Raw genomic sequence first — 19825 nt, forward strand, 5'->3', positions numbered from 1 at the left:
ATTGTAGGTGCAACCTCATTCGATGGTCAAACTTGTAGGGTTGTTGCGCATGCGCCATGACCAAATTTTTCCGAAGGTATTGTTCAGCAGTTCCTGATACAATGAAATGTTGATTTATTTCATCTCAATGTAATTTAATAGGTACATGAAAAAGATATTGTACTACAGTATAACCCTCCTCCCCCACTACGTATAAAAAATATCTTTAAATTCAACTGCAAATATCACTGGATGTAATATGTAATGCGCAGACCGATAAGATTTACCATTGCTTAGACGAAACCTGACTTAAATCTGTGATGATATGTTAACCTGATTACTGGTATATAGGAAACGTCCGACTTCGGAATGTTCTAATCAAGATATGAAGATGAATACACATAATGACATCTTTACCGTGAATTACTGTAGGCAACCCAGATATGATCAACGAATTTAAAAGATACACACTATTAAAACGTATGGGTTTTTTTCAATTATACGGCAAATTAAACTATTCAAATTACAAGATAAGAAATTCTGCAAGGATAAATGTAATCAACAGCCTGAGATAAAATCACTATTTTCATCACATTAAGAAACGCATAATTGTTAACTGTCATATGATGACATTACTTTTTAAATAATTTAAGCATTAAAATGTTTGTATAGTTTAATTTGGCTATTAAAAGTCGTTGTTTCATATCCGTTGGTTTGCTGATGCCACTGCATGTTAAACCGTTCTATTAATACACAATTTTACTTTCGGACTTTATAAAGACAAATAGTCGTTTAATCATAGCATTTGACTATTACATCAATTTTCTAATTACATGATATTTAACGGGTTTTAATTAGACTTGTTATATATTAAGCATTGGCGGTTAAATACCTAAGTATCGCAGTTTGCCAGAGTGTCCGAACAATTACACTGTTGTTTCGTTTTGGAAATTTTTGTAATGAGTTTCAACTGTTTCCTACTTTTTGGATAAACGTTTGATAGCTTCGTTCTAGGAGACGTGTATTTCCTCCGTGTACTCCGGTTTCCATAACAATGAAGATGAGGCGGGCAATATTGAGGCAACCGGATATATATATCACATATTCCTCAGAAAAGTACCCTGAACTTCCGTAGGTATAATCACAGACGCGCCACAATTGGGGTTTAAACACCACCATGCCACGCAGACACAACATTGTCACTACAGGCCCAGCCTAATACAGAATGCGGCTGTTTCGGGCGACAACAACCCCTACCACATTCGAAAAAGCTACCTTTCCACTACACCGGATACTCATACACATTTAAAGGAATACCTTCTTAATACACGTGCATATCATTATCACATGCACTGCCATTATTGGATGGATCAACGATGAAGTTAATGATTAAACCCGATTCGAAACCAGATGATCTCACTCTCATTACGTAGACATCTTAACTGGCGCGATCCAGTGAAGGAAGGGTTTGTTTTAGATGTAATGTAAGTAATTAAACCGGTCCACAAGGTAACCCGATCAGTTGGTGTCAGGGACTGCTTGTCGGCGCTCAGTAGAACGGCACATTTCATGATTGGTCCCCCGATGAAATTAATGATCGACCCGATGCGAAACAAGGTGCTCATCACTCCTCAGAACCTGCCCTCCTTCACTTGCGCGATGCGGTGAATGAATGGTTTGTTTAAAATGCAAGGCCATGGCAAACTAAAACCGGTTACCTCCGGTGTGCCGGTCATTCAGTGTCACAGAATACTTGTCTGCGGTTATAGAACGGCACATCTCGGCGTAACTAATTGTAGACGCTATCTGTAAGACACACTACACACCTTGATCATTGCACCGGTATCTGACCATTTCCGTAAATCCTCGTGGCAGTTATCACTACACAACAACACTACAAGCTTAGATAGCATCAAGTGACAGTAATACAAGTCGTTTGAGGAGTTGATATTGAAAATGCCAATTAAGACCAAATGCATGAACGACATGGTGGTCAATTGGTTAAACAAATATTGCAGAAACGGCAATACACTGAGACAAGATGAATTAGTTTTTGCTAAGGACGCAATTGAGTTTGCAGGGTTTAAAATAACCAGCGACAGTGTACGCCCTACTCAAAATTTACGTTTCGATCCTCAATTTCCCGACATCATAATCATCATCTTCGGTCTCGCTTTGGAATTGTTAACCAAGTTTCATAGCCATTAGAATGACCGACATGTTCTCCTTCCGTCAATTACTCAAACCATACACTATTCCAGTGGATTAAAGAGTTTAACGATCGCTCGATCACATCGAACACTATAATCGCATATGCTATCGAAAACTGTGCCAAATCTTTGACCCAAGTAGAACAACAGATTGGTTCAAGACTTGCATATGTTTCTAGCTACGCCAAAAGGACTGTTCATGTCCCAAAGAGAAACCACTGTGCTTCAACGATGGATGGAAGGTCACCCTTGTTGGTAGTCGGTTTACACATGCAACAAACACCCGTATATCCCGAAATTCCCGATTGAGGAAGAAGCACCAGCTGTGAAAGGCCAGCTAATTGTACTTGGATATGACAACTTGGTCGTTGCTGTTCTTCACCAGCATTTATTGCAGTTAGTATTATTATAAATTGTTTAGCGATTGGTCACTTCTAATAACATAGTCTTTAACCATAAAGATACTTCCTTAAGTATCCGGTTTCGGATGATTCATGTTCCTGGAATACGATACCATACTGTATATTGTTTTTCCCGCCACGAAACCGCGAAACTCTTCTTCGTAGACGAAGTCGCGACTGTACGCTCATCTATGACCGATTTGATTCACTCTCCTTAAGTAACTTTCCGCACTCCTTTACTTTATGTAACAGAAGCAAATCCAATACGTCACTGTTCACAAATCTCAAACGCGTTTTACTGTTGAGCATGGCAGTGGGTCGAAGGTACCGTCTCCTGATTTTACGCCTAGAGTTACATTTTCTGCTTCGTCATGAATAAACCAACCCTACTGGTCGCCGCAATATAGCCTTCGATTTTCCTTCTAGCCCCGAGTGCAATACAACGCAGAAATCGACCACCAAAACCTTTGTAAAGAAAACAGCCGGTGTAATTTGTATTTCACTGTGCGCAGGAGATGGATTAGCATTATTCTTGTGCTTCAGTATTTTGACTTTTAAAACTTGAAAAAAATGTCCTCTCAAACGCCGTCTGGCCGCTCTCCGTCGCATTAAGCCTCATTAAAATCCGAATGAGAAAATAACGATCATGGACCCGTTTCAGTTCATATCGTAAGGTTTAAGATCGCAAATTTCCAGACGCAACCCCCTTTTTGGGGTAAACTGCGTTTCATTAAAACAGTCATCGTGTAGTTTCAACCGTTAAAGTAACGGGTGTCCCCGAACACTCTTAAGCAGGGTAGGGTATATGATAAAGGTAACTTGTAGAAACAGGGCTCGGACTTTTTGGCATATTCATATAGGCGCTTATAGTCAATATTTAATTACGGTGACCTTAGGAAAATATATACTGTATACATTTATCAGAAAAACATAATCAAAAACATTCGCTTTAAAATCTTAATACAAAGATGATGTCGAATGGTTTTATCGTTGTAGGTTTTAACTTGGCAGCAGCATGGTTGAATCAAACAAACGTCAATTTTATTACTTTATTTGCTAAAAACTGACGTAAATGTTTATGTCTATAAGAAACAGCTATTAACACAGAACGTACATAATATGATAAAAAAGAAACATGCAAAATTGGATAGAATGCTTAAGCATTATTTTTAAATTGGTTAATCAAGGAAATTTACCAAGTTAACTTTGAATCAAGTGCAACATACATGTAGACGGCTTGTTAATCAACTTCATACATCAAATTAACTACATATAATGCAGAACTTACAACTTAAAAAGCGTCTTATTACGACATTAAGTGTTCATACATGAACATGTTGCATTGGTTTTACTTCAGGCGGACAGGTTAATCAAAGCTTAAAACACGCCCGCAAGATCCGCTTGGTAATGAATGCAAACCTACAAGAATAGGACTGATCGGAAACATGTGTAATGGTTTAGTTGACAATCACTGCATGCAATGTCGATTTCTTTCATATTTCATGGTATTTGATCACTTCTTGTGCAAAATATTCTACCATTGCTTTTTTACCACGGCATAATCAGCTTGCTGATTATTCGCATCTATATTCATGCGAGGTTTAAGGGCACTGGAAGTTTCATATCCACTATTTCCATCTGTTTCTGACTTTCCATAGACGTTATCTGTGCCAGAGCTCTTCGATTCATGTTTTCTCAAATGGTTATATGTATCCTTGTCATCTCCGAAATTATCATTGGGTTTGCCGTCAATCAGATTATTCGATATGTCGTATTGATTTTCAGTTTGTCTGTCCGACTTTGGCAGCCTTCCATGTTGATGAATATGATCGTACTCATTAGATTGATGCAACGTGACTTTGTTATAATTGTTATTTGACTTAGCCAATTCAAACTTGGCTGGGCCCTTTTTGGCATCGGTTGTGTCGTAATCATCAGAAGTGTCTTTCTGAGACATTTCGGTCGAGTCATAATGGTCAACATCGGTCGTATCTAGCTCTGCATAGTGTTCGGTCTCCCTATTAAACTGGCTCTCAAGCACAAAATAAGAATGATTTGAGGCTGTTAAGTCATTCATTGTGTTCGTAGTAAATTCAAATATCGGTGTTGACACGAATGAAATTTCTGTTCTTGTGTCTTCGTTGCGGTTGTCTTTTTCATCCTTTGTTGTGTAGCACTTTGTTAGAAGTCCCCTGTGAAGTCAAACAAACGAAGCATTTGTTTATTATTTAACGTAGTATATAGTCTAAGTCGGATACATACATTTATTTGAGCAATAATATAGACTATTACATGACCTATGACGATTTCTAGTCTTTTGTTTAATTATGACCAATGTTTAAGACGACAACCGCGGCTGCGGACGACGAAATCAAAGATCCTTTTTTTTCTTCAAAATTTAAACCAGCGAAATACTTTGGGTATAGCATGGACATTAAACAAATACACGTTGACTCATTAAATCAGATTAAAAATCCTTGTTCGTTGCCTTATGTTTCAAATTTGTTCATTCCATTATAACCTTGTCACAACTAAGAGAAATATTTAAACGTTCTTCCTAGTGCATCATTTAGAAAAGTGCATGGGATGAGGACCTTTTAAACATATATGCAGCAAGATAAAGATATGTCGCTTTAACTGAAACTTGCCTTATAGAGAAGTTTAAGCTATTATTAGTAGTTTTATTGAAATAACATTTTAAACGTTCGCGTTTTAGTTCACTTTGGTAAATATATATATGTTACAAATATACCAAATAAACCTACCTTCTTTTCAAGACAACCAGCACAATGACCGGCACAATGATAAGCACTACCAGAGAAACGGACAAACCAGCAGCGAGACCTGCTGTGGATCCTGTGAAATATAAAATATCATTTGGGCGTTTATGTAAAGTCACAATCATATGTGTTTGCATGTATGCAAAAACAATCGTGCGCAATCAACACACATTTAACATACCATATTTGTTTATTGCTCTCTTTGTTTTTTTATTGTTAGTTTTACGAAACAATTATACAAGTTGTATTCAAATATATTTTGCGATGCGAACAAAAGGCTTGATGTGTGTTTAGCTCAATAAACATTCAATTCATACCAAAAGTAGACTCAGCAAATGCGGAATGTTTATGAATCTGGCATATATGTTATACCATATTTCGGTTGTTTCTCTTTTATATATTTTTTAGAACATCATCTTTATACTTGACTATCAATAGTTGACTATCCACATACCCCCTCTTTCTTTATCTAAGGACGCTGTTGTTCCTTCAGGTACCGTATGCGATGTTGGCGTTGTAGATGTATCCAATGTTGGTGCTTGCGTCGAATGTATGTCTGTTGTTATGACATTATGGGATGACGTCACGTGTGATGTAGGACCTAATGTGGTATAGCGGTACGTAAGTCGCTGAGAAAACCAAAACTATGTGGAAATCTCAAACATTACATACGAAATAAATACACTCAAAATGTGTAAATAAAACCAAGAATAAACTATTATAATATAAATTCGTATAAAAACTATCACTTATTGTTTGAGCTGCTCATTTATGATACTAGTATGCGTAAACTGATATTTGAATAGTACATGTGACAAAAGTGGTGTTTTTGTTTTAAAAATATCTTTTTTTGTCTACTAAGGGTTATTATCGTACACAATAACACTATAGCAACTCTTGTCACTCGTTCTATGGTTAATGTCCATAAAATGAAGTATGTATTGAAAAATAAAGTTTATTGAAGAAAATTGTATCCCAGCCCTGTGTGCATTAGAGTTGATCTGGACGTAAGATCGCTAAAATTTCAAATCACTGAACAATATCAAAATGATATATTCACTGTTTCAAACAGTGAAATATCATTAACATATTTATTTAATTAAGGAGTTCATGTTTATCTTTGTTACGAGCTAAACTCGATATTTGTTCTTGATTTTTTTCTAAAGATGTTGGGTACTTAATGTGTTCAGACTTTATACGGTATCAAAACTTTAAAAACAGTAATTACCTATTGTACTTTTGGCAAGTGTCGTGGTTGATTCCGAAAAAGATGATTGTGTCGCTCGTGTCGTCATCGTGGGTCCTGCCGATGGACCATCTAAAAAATATTTAAAAAAAAACCCAGCAATAACGTAAAATCATATACTGTGTAAAAAACATCAAAGGACATCCATTTAATTCGGACTTATGTATAGAATATATAAAGTCAAAGCACATATATACATGGTAATATGAAGACATTATACTTTGTACAGTTAACTTAATCAAGGATCCTGTTTAAAAACAATGCAACAAATGCCGACATGGCACCAAACAAAAAAAAACAAGCTGTAAGATGAAATTATTAGGCATGTTTTTGTTTTAACTAACATCTCCAAAAAAAGGCCAGGTTACGGTAGGCATATTTTGTTTAGAACTGAGATGAACCAAACCGACCCATGTCAGGGTATTTCACTTTTGTACAAACTTTCAATTAAAATGGTCAAATTTTTATATTTACACCTCAACTTCCATTCCTTAAATGAACTGCCTTTCGGCAATTGCGTTCATCAATCGATGAACGCAACATCTTCGGATATGTTCGGGTCGCAATTCATCGTATAACATATACATGCATGGAAATTATTGATCTTGTTATTGTTTGTATTGTATCAGCAGGTCCCGGTCCCGTAAAAGAAAATCAACATTTAAGAAAGTGTTAACCTATTATATTTTAAACGTATTGCTTCCAATAGTGTTTCAATTTTAAGGTATTAGCCATGTAATACAACTCGGGAAACATCGACATATATCGCCACTCGCCGTAACAGATCGCGACGAACATCGGGCGTGTTCGGCCTGTACCGGATGTTGCTATTTTTAGAAACAGAAGGTATTTCCCGGCTATTCATAGGTCAATAATGGAATTTCTACATCGTAGGATTTGGAAATATTGTGATGTTTTTCTCATGAATATACGTTTAAAATAAATAAACACTAAAGGTACACGCTGACAGTTGATTACGATACATCCAACAATTTGAGTCATTACAGTTAAACATGGATTATAAGTGAAATATACGCGTAAGAGAAGATTTTCTCTCGAAAAAACGAACTGTCAACAATCGGCATGGAACTGGGATATTCGTATCAAAGGGCTCTGAATGTAAGTATCCCTGAGCAGTTTTGTACGTTGATGTGTTCAAAAACGTTTGTTTTTTAATTCATTTTTGGAATTCTTAAATCATTTTTATTAGCTAAATGTTTAGACAGCATGTTCATATTTTACATGTACTTATGGACATGTTACATATTTTTATATGTACTTATGTACATAACTTATGTTTAAGATATAATATGAGTATGTAATCTTTAAATTTATTGTTTTATCTTAGAAAAATATTAAACTTAAATTTTTGTTTAAAAATGATGTGTTTTGGTACGTGACCTATTTCTAACATACCACAATACATGTACATACCCGTTATTTGTTTACAAAATGCGTTTTTTCAAAATTAACCTGTGAAAAAAAGTTGTATGTGGTTTGGGGCTTGAAGCCGCATCTGCTAGAACACTATTGACATTCATTGGCTTGGTGTAGGTCTCGTTAAAACCCCATACTGTTGTGAATCATTATCAACCATATGCACAACAACTACACATTTGTGTCTACCAACCCTTACTCTTGGCTAAAACAGATATTAGTGCAGAATGTATAATACTTGTGCATTTGTATTTTACGGTGGTAGTTTCTGCTGTTGATAATCAGAAGTCTAATTTCTTCCAGGCAGGAAAATGACTGAATATTACTTAGTCTACAACACTGGGTTATGAAGAATTCCAGTCTGCATTAAATACTATGTTGGATCCTTGAGAGCGGATTTGACAGCCATGTCCATCCACAAGACAGTCGCATCTGATCGAGATGATGTGAGTATTTCATATAAAACATATTTGACTTGGTTTTTGTTTTTATAAACCTACTGTATTCAATAATCAAGTGGTGGTGGTGGTGGTGGTGGTGGTGGTGGTGGTGGTGGTGGTGGTGGTGATGATGATGATGATGAATTTTATTGATAAATTTAATAATTTTCTTTATATATATACATGTATGTATCAGCTTGTTCTTTGAAAATAATGTCGAGAAATATTAAACTGTTTATATTTTATTTTGTATATGTATGGCAGTATAATTATCTATACTAATTAGTTAGAAAGGCTTTAAAGTACAACTTTTTTCCTTTACAGCACTAAACATTCTTGATGGGTAAAGTACCTGAAGGTGCATGAAAACCAAATCAGCATTGACTTAGCATTGAGTAGTTATCATCTCTGCACACACTACAAGTACAAAGCATGGGAACAGACCAAACTTCAAATGTTGAAGAGTGAAGAATTATTGTGAAAAAACTAATTGTTAGAATACCAATGACAAAATAAAACAGATATACATCAAATTACCCACAGAGATTGTTTACATGTTATAATATTAAAACAAAACATTAGTTGAGAACTTTCACTCTGATATTTTTGGAGGGGCAAGTCCACTTAGTGTTCTTGTTTCTTCACATATTTTAGTTTAAAAGTACACTCATTTGTTTTAAACTCTGTATTCTGAGTTAGTATCATAAGTAAAATTCATTTATTTGAAAGAGTACATTTTATGAATAAGTCCAATTAAGCTTTATAATTTTTTACAAGAAAAAGGTTGATTTTTAAGCATTTTATTAGCTATAAAAATGTATGGTAACATGACATTATGTATATTTTCTACAAAACTGGACGGTAAACTATCATAAATTGTCTTTTAAATTGTTCAATAGACATCATAGATAATATCTAAAATGATTTCAGCAGCTTGCCTTATAGTTAACTATTTTTTATGAATTTTATAAAACTGCTATATATTTTCAAACATCGAAAAACTGCTCTTTTCTTTTTTCCATGTGTATCAATAATGTGTTCGTTTGAACTTTAGTTTTCTGTTAACTGAAGTTTATTTTACCAGAAACTGTTGTGTTTATTTCATAATCTCTGATAATGCGAAAAAAATCAAATATAGACAAAATATTTACTTGTCGCTCCTTGTAGCCCTTTGAGTTTGGGGGTGGGTGTAATGAAACATAATAACTTTTTTAATTCACGGTAAAAAATCTTCACAATTTGGATAAAATTCCCATAGTGTACCGTGATTATAACTATGTTGTCGGTTAAAGCTTTTAAAAAAGTGTGTATTACGCGGCTAATACCTTAAGTTTAAAAGTGATTGCAAGTGGTTGATCTTTTCCAGCGTTATTGTGACGTCATTTGAAAAAAATGTTTCGGGTTACAGTCGGGTCGTTTTATTTACAGAATGAGTAAGAAAGGAAAACTGAAAGGTTATCCTAAATAAAATGAATTATTTTTTTAACGTTTCTTGAATGATATATTGAACTATTGGTGCAAATATAAGGAATGAATTGCGGGGTTGATGTCATTATCGGGGACTCCACACACTTAGATGCATGTTATTTTTGTATAAGTAAACCTAATTTAAACAGCTTACAACTGAGATCTTGGCAAATAATTATATTTGTCTTAAGGACCCCATTGGAAATAAGTTGAATAACTTTAATGGGTTATCCTGTGTTATATATTTGTCACATTGAATTAAATCTTTGTTAACGCACGTATGTATCCAAAGCATTCTAATGATGTTGTGCTTTAGTATAGATATCATCATTAATACTTTGTTAATCAGTCTGTGTTATAACTTTATGAGATATTTGGTTTGTTACAATGACATATATATGCACGAATAAATCTATCTATCTATCTATCTATCTATCTAGACCAGCCCTATTGCGTTTATACCCCGATAATGACATCAACCCCGTAATTCATTCATTAAACATGTTCAATCAAATAAATGCACATTTTTTTAGGAAACTACGAAATCAAATCCACATTCGGCAACAGATGTGTATGATCGGGAGGAAAAATAGAGTCGGTCGGTAAGTAGGAATTTTTATTTTTATTTTTACGCCTTACACAACATATCAAAATATTGCAATTTATAAATGTTAGGGGTTAACGACCTGGCATGGTCAGTGAACACATGTAAGTACTAGCTGGGGATTTCAAACGGTTTGTAAAAGTCAACCTCACACTTATCCCAACATTTAGTATTTACAAATGATATTCATGCTCAATTGATATTTACCTCCTGCGCACAAGCTTTTTTTCGTGTCAACTTCGTTGGCAAATCTCACGTAAAAGGTCTGGTTGATCTTCTCCACATAAGCATACGTCAATGGTGGATAGGTGCTAATATCTGTAAGGTAATCGATCACTAATACCACGTATAATTTAAAATATCACTGATTTCCTCAATTTGCACATTTACGTCTTTCATTTCAAACAATCATAATTTTTTTTTTTTTATTTAAAACAATTGATACGTTTAAAACGTCAACAGAACAAATCATACGCTTCTATATTCCTTCCAAAAAGATGCATTATACTTAACCTGGTGTCTTTCCTTCAACGCGAATAAATGCATGTTATACACGGTATGTTGCTAGTATAACAGACATTCTAAAATTGACACATAAGCTTCTTTCAAACTATTATCTTTTTTTACATATGCTGATACGTATACAATACTCGCAGAACAAATGATAATAAGTTTCTACAACAAATTAATGCCCGGAATAAAGTCCCAATAAACGCATTTAAAACATCTATTATTTGAAATATAAATATATAAATATCTATATAATAAACCCTTCCTTTAGGCCACACCAAATTAATAACTTGTTCATCATATTTCCCGCACCTTTTTCTTCAGAAAAGCAAAAACAATATATTTTTTTTCACTTGCGCCCGCACCATCTAAAAAAAATAGTTATTTTTTTTACGAGCGCTAATTTGTTTAGTAGAATGTAGCCTTTTCCCTTATAACCGCGGTTTTCGATGGTAACAATTATCAAAACACCGGCTCAATCATGCATCCGCTCTAAGAAGAGTCAATGAACTATATAGACCCGGATACAAGTGTCTAGATGATCGAGACTAAATTGGCATTTCACTTCCTGATTCTTGAAAATTACGTCAACAAATGACAATTCTACAACCATTTAAAGTTTGATTAAATTTTGGACAAATGTGTTTGTTTTAATTTGGCTCACGCTAAAAGTAAACGTATGTAGGTTATACTGGGCAAGAAATGCTGAATTTTATCGTGAATGACAGTGATTATCCAAAGTTTGAATTTGGTTCGGACAAGTTTGACGGGAATTCGGATGACAGTAACAGTGAAAAGACAGTTTCAAACCGTGCATCTATACCTACTACACCTGTCCAGGTAAAAACTTCAGGTGTGTATTTTAACTTCTTTGTTGTTTTGCTGTTAATATAGCAAATATGATGTATTTTTTGTATTATTTGTTTCCTTCAAAAATAATTATACAGTACATTTAATAGTTTATGCATGTTTGTTTTTATTTTGCTACAGATCAGAGTATAGTGCTTATTTAATTCATATGCAATGCATGTACATGAGGCAACAAGGGCATGCTTGTGGTGGAGGCCTTGGTCGCGGATGATTCAATGTTCGTGGACAGTAGGATGACGCTAAAAATTAACCTGACTGACATTTATATGTGCTTCATGCAATCCCATGAGTTTTACCATTCACACAAAAACATCAAACAAGCCCGATTGTGTATATTTTGTAAATATTAGTCGAAAAGGATAAAAAATGGTGCCTGACTGTGTGATTGGAAACAGGTATTAATCACGCTTTGTGTTGCGAATAAATGTTTGTAGATTTTTTTTAGATGTTCATGTGTATATTTAAACTATATATATATGAAAACATTCAAGTGTTTAATATGTATGTTGATTGGTTTTTGTCTATGAAAAAATATTGCATATTGTATTTTCTTGATATATTTTTTTGCTATATATGAAAACTGACACAATCAGTATTTGCAGTACAAAGAAGTAAAAGTGTGTTTTGTATTTATGTTTTCTATTACTTGTCTAAATTTGAATAAGATATCCAAAAAATTAAGGAAAATCTGCAAATTTAAAAAAGATAGGCATTAAATTCTGATAAAGCCTTAAATCAAACTTGCGCTGGCTGGAATTTTCTGTGACATATTTTCAGCTGAAATGATTTACAATAAGGTGTAGGTTTTTTGTAAATTCTCGTCCAGAACTTAGATGGCTACCAAGGCCAATCATGTAGTCAAAGCAAGAGTGGTAGCTGTAGTTTATATTTGACTGCAAATACGTATATTCATTTTGTGAGTTATTTTTTAAGTCACCTTGTCTAGTCATTTCCATGGCATGAGATATGACAATGGATTTTAATAGAGAATTATTTGTAACCAAGTTTTCCTAAGGAAAAGTGGAAAACCTAGTTAATAGATTTGGATATGCCATGTGCAGGCAGGTGGCTGTGACCATTGGCGCTTGTGTCCAGGCTTTTACTTAGCCATGCATAGGGTATTTTGAATTTATTTTTAAAAAAAAGGTTTAAAAAACTGGAAAACTGGTTATGAGTTCTCTCATTTATGAAATAGTTTAAAGAAATACATTTGCTTGATCTCAAATAGCATTTGTTTGATCTCAAAACTAATATTTGTATAGAATTATCTTTTAGTGTTATCATTCTTTCACTGGGTGTTATCCTTGTACTGTTTACAATATCATTGTTTAGTTAATAAGTGAATAAAATGTGAGGAAAAGTGAGTTAAATCACTATATATATTTGTTCGCTCTTCGCTTGCTCCTCTTTTTTGCTAAATGCAAAACAAATATTTTTATTATTATTTCGCTCGCTCGCCCCATTAATTTTTGGAAAAAATCCGATGAACAAATTATCAATTTGGTGTGGCCTTACGTAATAATTATTACTAGTAATGCACAATTTGTAATCCACTTACATAGGAAAGGTAAAATACCGCAATAGTCTCCACGAGGTAAATATTCTTGGACTTTAAGATCAATATATAAGTGTATATTTTAATATTAAGTTTAAACAGTATTGGCGAGCGAAAAGTAGGCAGCTAACTACGGAAAAATGGGTTACCGAATCATAGATACTTTATAAAAATAACAGAGCTTTCTATCCCAAACGTTCTAAACTTGATGATCTGAAAGTCATTTATAAATCTTCCACTTGTCTCTTAACAGGGTTCTTGTTCAAACTTCTAGGCTTATCCATGTATTTTCTATTTTATCATTTTAAATTTTAAACACGATAAGTAAGTTTTTTATTCATAGGCAATATTAAATATCATTTTGCCGTTGTAATTTGCATTTACTTAATGACTAAGACAATATTAATGCGAAACAAGTCTTAAAGAAGCTAGCCGTGTAGAGTGAAAATTTAAATTTCTGAAAACAAGTCGTGGTATCGTAAAGCATGAAATCCTAAGTCGTAAATTAAAAATCAATTAAACGGAAGTCAGCACTGGAAAGTGAAATACTGCATATTGTTTCATTAACTTTTAACAGGTGTTCATATTCGGAGCGAAATTACTGTTCTCTGTTGTTACCTCCCGCCTAGACGGTATGTTTCCCTCCTATATTGTCTCTATAAATTTGCTTAAATGGAGTTGTTGACATAATATCTGCATTGTTGTCATGGTGTTCTAGCGGCAACAATATACACTTGATATTTACCTTAGTTGTTAAGACACGTAAAAGGCACGTAAACGCATTCCTTTAAACGTAAAAAAGGGTCCTGAAACTATTTATTAAACGTTACGATAGAGCATGGCGTAGTAAAAGCTACTAAATAAGTGAAATCGATATTGTTAAACAGTCCGAATGTATTTATTTCAAGTAGTAACCGGGTTTTCTGTAGACAAATGCCAGGGATACAACTACAAGATGCATTTAAATTAATTTCCCTCCATCGTTTCCGAGTTGTTATCCGGACCGTTATTCGAAAATAAGAATGTCTACAAATTCACTCGAAAGAGATACATAACGTCCAAAGGGACACATAATATCCAACACCTCACTGTAACAACGATATGAACGAACGGATGATGCAGCAATTTCGATAATTGATTTAAATGAACAAAAGGATGTAATCGGTACTACAGCTAACAAAACGTCTACACTATGGACACTAACTTGTTAAGACATAACATGCGTTTAGCTATCCATTTCAATCATGTGGGAAATTGGAATGATGATCTAGTAAATTAAAAAATTCGTTTTTCTCACTTGCCTTATTTTTTCTATTACTTCTGTACGAAAGATAAAAATTGCCCGATTTCTATACATTTTGCAGTTGGTGTGTAACGATTAACAAAGTATATTAAAAGGCATTAATTGTCCACGGCACAGTTAACTCGTGTTTGAATCGATATTGAACGAATTACCAACAAATTACATGAATTACATGAACTTCTTTGAACATCTTATTGTGATTTTAATTTATTCTAAAACAAAAGCATTTTTGCCTTGATTGACTGATTGATTTATTGATTGAATGATTGATTAAGTGAGTGATTGAGTGAGTGACTGATTGAGTTACCCTTTAAGTTGTGTGTTGTGAGGAAAAAAAAGTATTCTTTCTTTCTGATAATTTCGACATTCAAACGTATTCAACAACTTTAACATGGCGTTTTGAAACATGAAATAACAGCTAGATCCCCTACTATAAAAAAACCCAAAGGTTAAAAAAATATTAAAAATAAATGATATTTGTTAAAAGGCAAACCCTCCCATTTTTTCTGCAGAAAACAAATCAAGAGAGTACGTTATACAAATATTCCTCATTCAACTGTTTTTTGGTTATGAGAATACACCATGTTATTGTAGGGTAGTAACGTAACATAAAGAGAAAAGAAGTCATTATACGGAAAAGACAATATTCATAAAATAGTTTGTAAATTAGTCTTATGCGTGATATTTGTTGCAAATCGTGTATAATGCTATGTGTCACTTGAGTTTCGTACACAGTTCATGACAAAAATCATGTAAGGTACAAACGTCTTGGTTACGAAAGATTTTCTGTGTGTTAAAAAAGAACATGTCATGTCATCAAAGAAATCAGTTTTAGCGAAATATTTATTTAAGCATTAAGCTCGTTACTTTTTTCGTTACTCCTTTTGTTTGATGTATGTATAAACTGTCCTGCTCACTTGGTTGGAAATTAAACCTTGAATACAAACAGGTTAACGAATTCCTAAATATTCAAATTGTTTATTCCTTACATCAACGGATACGATTCATTTATTTAAGAATATAATTCGAATTATTCTTTTTTATATGCGACACTTTTTCACGTGACTTGCCATGCCTTTTAAACACACCTTCGCTCTTTCATTCTCCTGAAATAGGCCAGAAATACCATTTGATAAAAAGAAAATACTTCGCAAATATTGTTCAATTTCTGCTATAATTGCAATAAATGTTCAACCACTCCTAAGAAAATCCAATAATTTGTTTAAATACGCCTGAACAAAATTCACAGTAAATAGTTTACTCGATCAATATTAATTAGTTCACTCTTATAAATATCCACTATCAGGAAACGTACACTGAACGCCTTAGAAAACGCATCACTTACATTTTTAAATTGATTAAAAAATTGTACATCGGATGTATTCAAAATTTCTAGGTAAAACAAACAATGTGTTATAAATATTGTATGCAAATTTCATAGCCACGTCTGTGGTATTAGCTGAAAAACAACTGTAAACGTAAGACACGGTCGAACACCGCAAATCACAGTTTGCTAGTAAGGAATATTTGACCCGTTTGCCTGTATACAGGCAAGACATCTACGCCTCATGGACAGTGTAAGAGCTGCTATGCGGTGTTGCGGGATGTTGGCCCACTCATGCACAATAGCATTGCGTAATTCTGCAACATTGCGTTGAGGGGGATTTCGTGCATAAACCCTCCTACCAAGCTCATCCCAGAGATGCTCAATAGGAGCCATGTCTGGAGACGGCCAGTCCAAAACTTTTACATTGTTTTGGACAAAAAACTGAGTGGTCCTTCGGGCTGGAGCATTATCATGTTGAAACATGTAACGTCCATGTGGAAACTGACGTCGCACAAACGGCAAAAGCACTGGTTGAAGAACATTATTTATGTATGTTTGTGCATTTACATTGCCATTTAGCACAATTAAGTCTGTTCTGGCAAACTGAGTGATGCCAGCACACACGTAGACGCTACCACCTGTCATGCTTGAGAATACAGTTGTCCTGATAACGTTCTCCACGACTTATGTACACGCGTGCACGGCCGTCGGCATGGCTTACGTTGAATTTGGACTCGTCGGAAAAAAAACGACTGTCCCCCACTGCCGCCGGGTAAATCTATGGTAGTGTCTGGCCCATCGAACACGAGCGAGTTGGTGTCTGGCAGTCAATTTGGGCCAGTCTTTGGTCTACGGCACTTCAATCCGACGTCACGCAGCCGTCTTCTGACTGTATTAATATTAATCTGTCTACAATGCGAAAAACACAGTGCCTGTACTCTCTATAAGGAATTAAAAGGTAAAAACAATATCGTTATGCATAACAAAACAACAATGTCTTACCCGTGGACACCAATTATTTGCCTGGCTGTGGTGGTAGCAGACCGGAAGCGGTTTCTCCTATGGGCTCTTAGCATATGTCAAACCTGTTGCCTTGTTGTTAAACGGCGTTGGCCCGGGCGTGGTCGGTCTTTGACTGTTTCTGTAAGTCGCAGACGTCGTGTTAAACGTAATATTGTAGAATGGTGGCAGTTGAATTGCCTTGCAACGGCTCTATGGCTTATCCCGGTGCGGAGCATTCCGATAGCCTCTGATCTTGCTTGTTCATGTAAGCGCGGCATTAACGTGGTGTGTCAAAATAAGTCTACACTATGATTTTACGAAAGGTAAATCACCAATGTACATGTTTGCGTCATTCAGGTCTAACATGGGTACTTACCACGAGCGGCACGTGCAAATTATGGTAAACCGTATGTGACGATACGACAGGACATAATATTCTTGTTTATTTATCAAATTCAATAGATAATGAACGTATCATCTCATATACACATAACATTTCGAGTTTAAGTAAAAAGGGGCCACACAAAATGGGTCGCACAAGTGGTGCGTTTTCAAAGGCGTTCAGTGTAAATGTTAAAACGTTCTATAATATATAAATATTGCATGGCTTCCAGTGTGACAGTACATTTTGTCAACATGAGGGAAATACTGTTTCCCGAGGCGAAGCCGAGGGTAACAGTATTTACCCGAATGTTGACAATATGTACTGTCACACTGGAAGCTATGCAATATTTATTTTATTATACCGAACACAGTTACATTTATATACATATATAAAGATGTTTCACCATTAATCAACTTTTAAGTTTAATCAATTTGTTCTGTATTTATTGTTTTCATTAGTTGTCATTTTTCTGCAAATGTCGTTAAGAAATAATGCAAACACCGGAAGTTACCAGATTTACAACACATTTTAATAAGCGCTTACCACCTCAGACTTGGGAAACCCAAAAATGCCTATTTTTAGACGCGCGTGCTATGCGACAGTATCATGTCAACCGGTCAAAACGGTACTGTCAGTGTGTGACAGTATGAAATTGCCCATGGTGGGTATAGGAGAAATTAACATGGGCAGGTCACGTGAGGTATAATAATATTAAATGCAGTCCAATAAACTGCAGTTGCAAGTAAAATACGTCTTTGCAAAGTACTGTTTATATTTTTGAATAAAACTCTTTATTCGTTATGTACTTAAAGGGAAATTTGTGTCGTATGGTTTTCAAAGGATCGTTATGTTAAAAAGTAGTTATTGGTAATATTTTTTTACTGAAGAGAACGTTGGTGAACAATATTCATACCGTCGGTAACCCTGCTACGAAAAAAACACACACTATCTGAACCATGGTAGTTGTTCATATGTATAGCCTTTTTTACAATATCAGAAATAAATTGCTGCATCCGCCCATACGTTCAAATCGTTGTAACGTTTTAAAAATATTAGGCGGCTAACCCAGAAATAATGATCTACATACCATGCATATCCCTTAAAGATACTATAGATTCTTTTTTTATTATTCCTGTCCAGTGTTCCTGCTTGTCCTTGTCTGTAAATTTTCCATTGTTTATACTTCGTATCGATGCAGGGAATTTTCCTTTATCGGCGCAGATTTCAACAGCCTGTGCCCAATTTCCCTCACTTTGATCGTCTAATTCCGCCTTCGCCTTTTTATCTATAATAAAATAGTGCTTGCGTTATAATAAAAATTATAGTAGTAGTAACTCTCTTTAATGGCGACAACACACGTACATCAATAAATGTTGTTTTTAACAACGACAATCATATAGATATACAATATTCGTGTATATCGTTGTTATTATTCTTTGTCCTCAGCGGTATCCTTTATTCGTTTCTATTACCTCTCATGTTGTTGTTATAACAAATCAAGGGTTTGTGAGCACACGCCAATATCTAAAAGTTGGTAGTTTTTTAATTTGAAAATATAGTCAAGGCATAACTTGAAAATATATATAAACCGGTTAATAAACGATGTGCATAATAATATATTACATTTATAATAGGTCTGCATTTGTTCAAAGACAATCTGTACGGCCGCACATTTTCCTCGTGCACACAGCATTGACTAGACCTTTCCATGTGCATCGAGGGTTGGATTTTGCGCCAGTTTGGTTTTTAAATATTATATTATATTATATTATATAAAGATTAAAATAATTTCACGCGACAAATAATTAACGTTGCCTGAGCAATATACCGTAGATTTACAACAGTTTATAATGAACGTGACAATATATGTGTGTTGCAGGATTTGTAGCCTCAAACCATAAAATTTGAATAAACAAGAGATGTTTGTCATTATGCCCCCCCCCCCCCCGAGCGCCATGTTGTCAGGATTATATGGACAATTGAATGAAATATGCATGGACCAAAATGACAGCTGATTTGTTGCCGTTAAGGCAGTTTTAAGATTATGACCATTAAAGTGTGAGGATAGAGTGTGTTATGACCATGACCTTTGACTCTATGAACTCAAAATCCAGAGTCATCAGCTGGTCACCAGAAGCCTAAATGTCAAGTTCGAGCGCCATGGGTGCAGGCATTGTCAAGTTATCACTCGGACAACCTTTTATCATTCAAGGTCACTGTGACCTTGACCTTTGGCCCAATGACCCCTAAAATCAATAGGGGTCATTTACTGGTCAGGCCCAATCTCCATGTCAAGTTTGAGGGCCATG

The 19825-nt window shown here is 34.8% G+C and overlaps 1 protein-coding gene and 1 pseudogene across 2 annotated transcripts in view; one reads left to right on the forward strand and one right to left on the reverse strand.

Moving 5' to 3' along the window:
* LOC128219480 (uncharacterized) overlaps nt 1–2518 on the forward strand; it is a 47728-nt pseudogene extending 45210 nt beyond the window's left edge.
* A 1107-nt stretch (nt 2519–3625) lies between these two features.
* The window catches only part of LOC128219027 (uncharacterized), a 29348-nt gene continuing 13148 nt past the window's right edge, over nt 3626–19825 (reverse strand). For both annotated transcript variants that reach the window (XM_052926838.1, XM_052926837.1), the window contains exons 6-11: nt 18604–18801; nt 10772–10882; nt 6599–6688; nt 5825–5971; nt 5356–5446; nt 3626–4782 (exon numbers count right to left, since the gene is read on the reverse strand). In XM_052926838.1, coding sequence (XP_052782798.1) covers nt 4125–4782; nt 5356–5446; nt 5825–5971; nt 6599–6688; nt 10772–10882; nt 18604–18801 — 1295 coding nt within the window. In that variant the 3' untranslated portion in view covers nt 3626–4124. The remainder of the gene's footprint in view (nt 4783–5355; nt 5447–5824; nt 5972–6598; nt 6689–10771; nt 10883–18603; nt 18802–19825) is intronic.

This window comes from Mya arenaria, chromosome 15 (assembly GCF_026914265.1).
Source record: "Mya arenaria isolate MELC-2E11 chromosome 15, ASM2691426v1".
NCBI lineage: Eukaryota > Metazoa > Mollusca > Bivalvia > Myida > Myidae > Mya > Mya arenaria.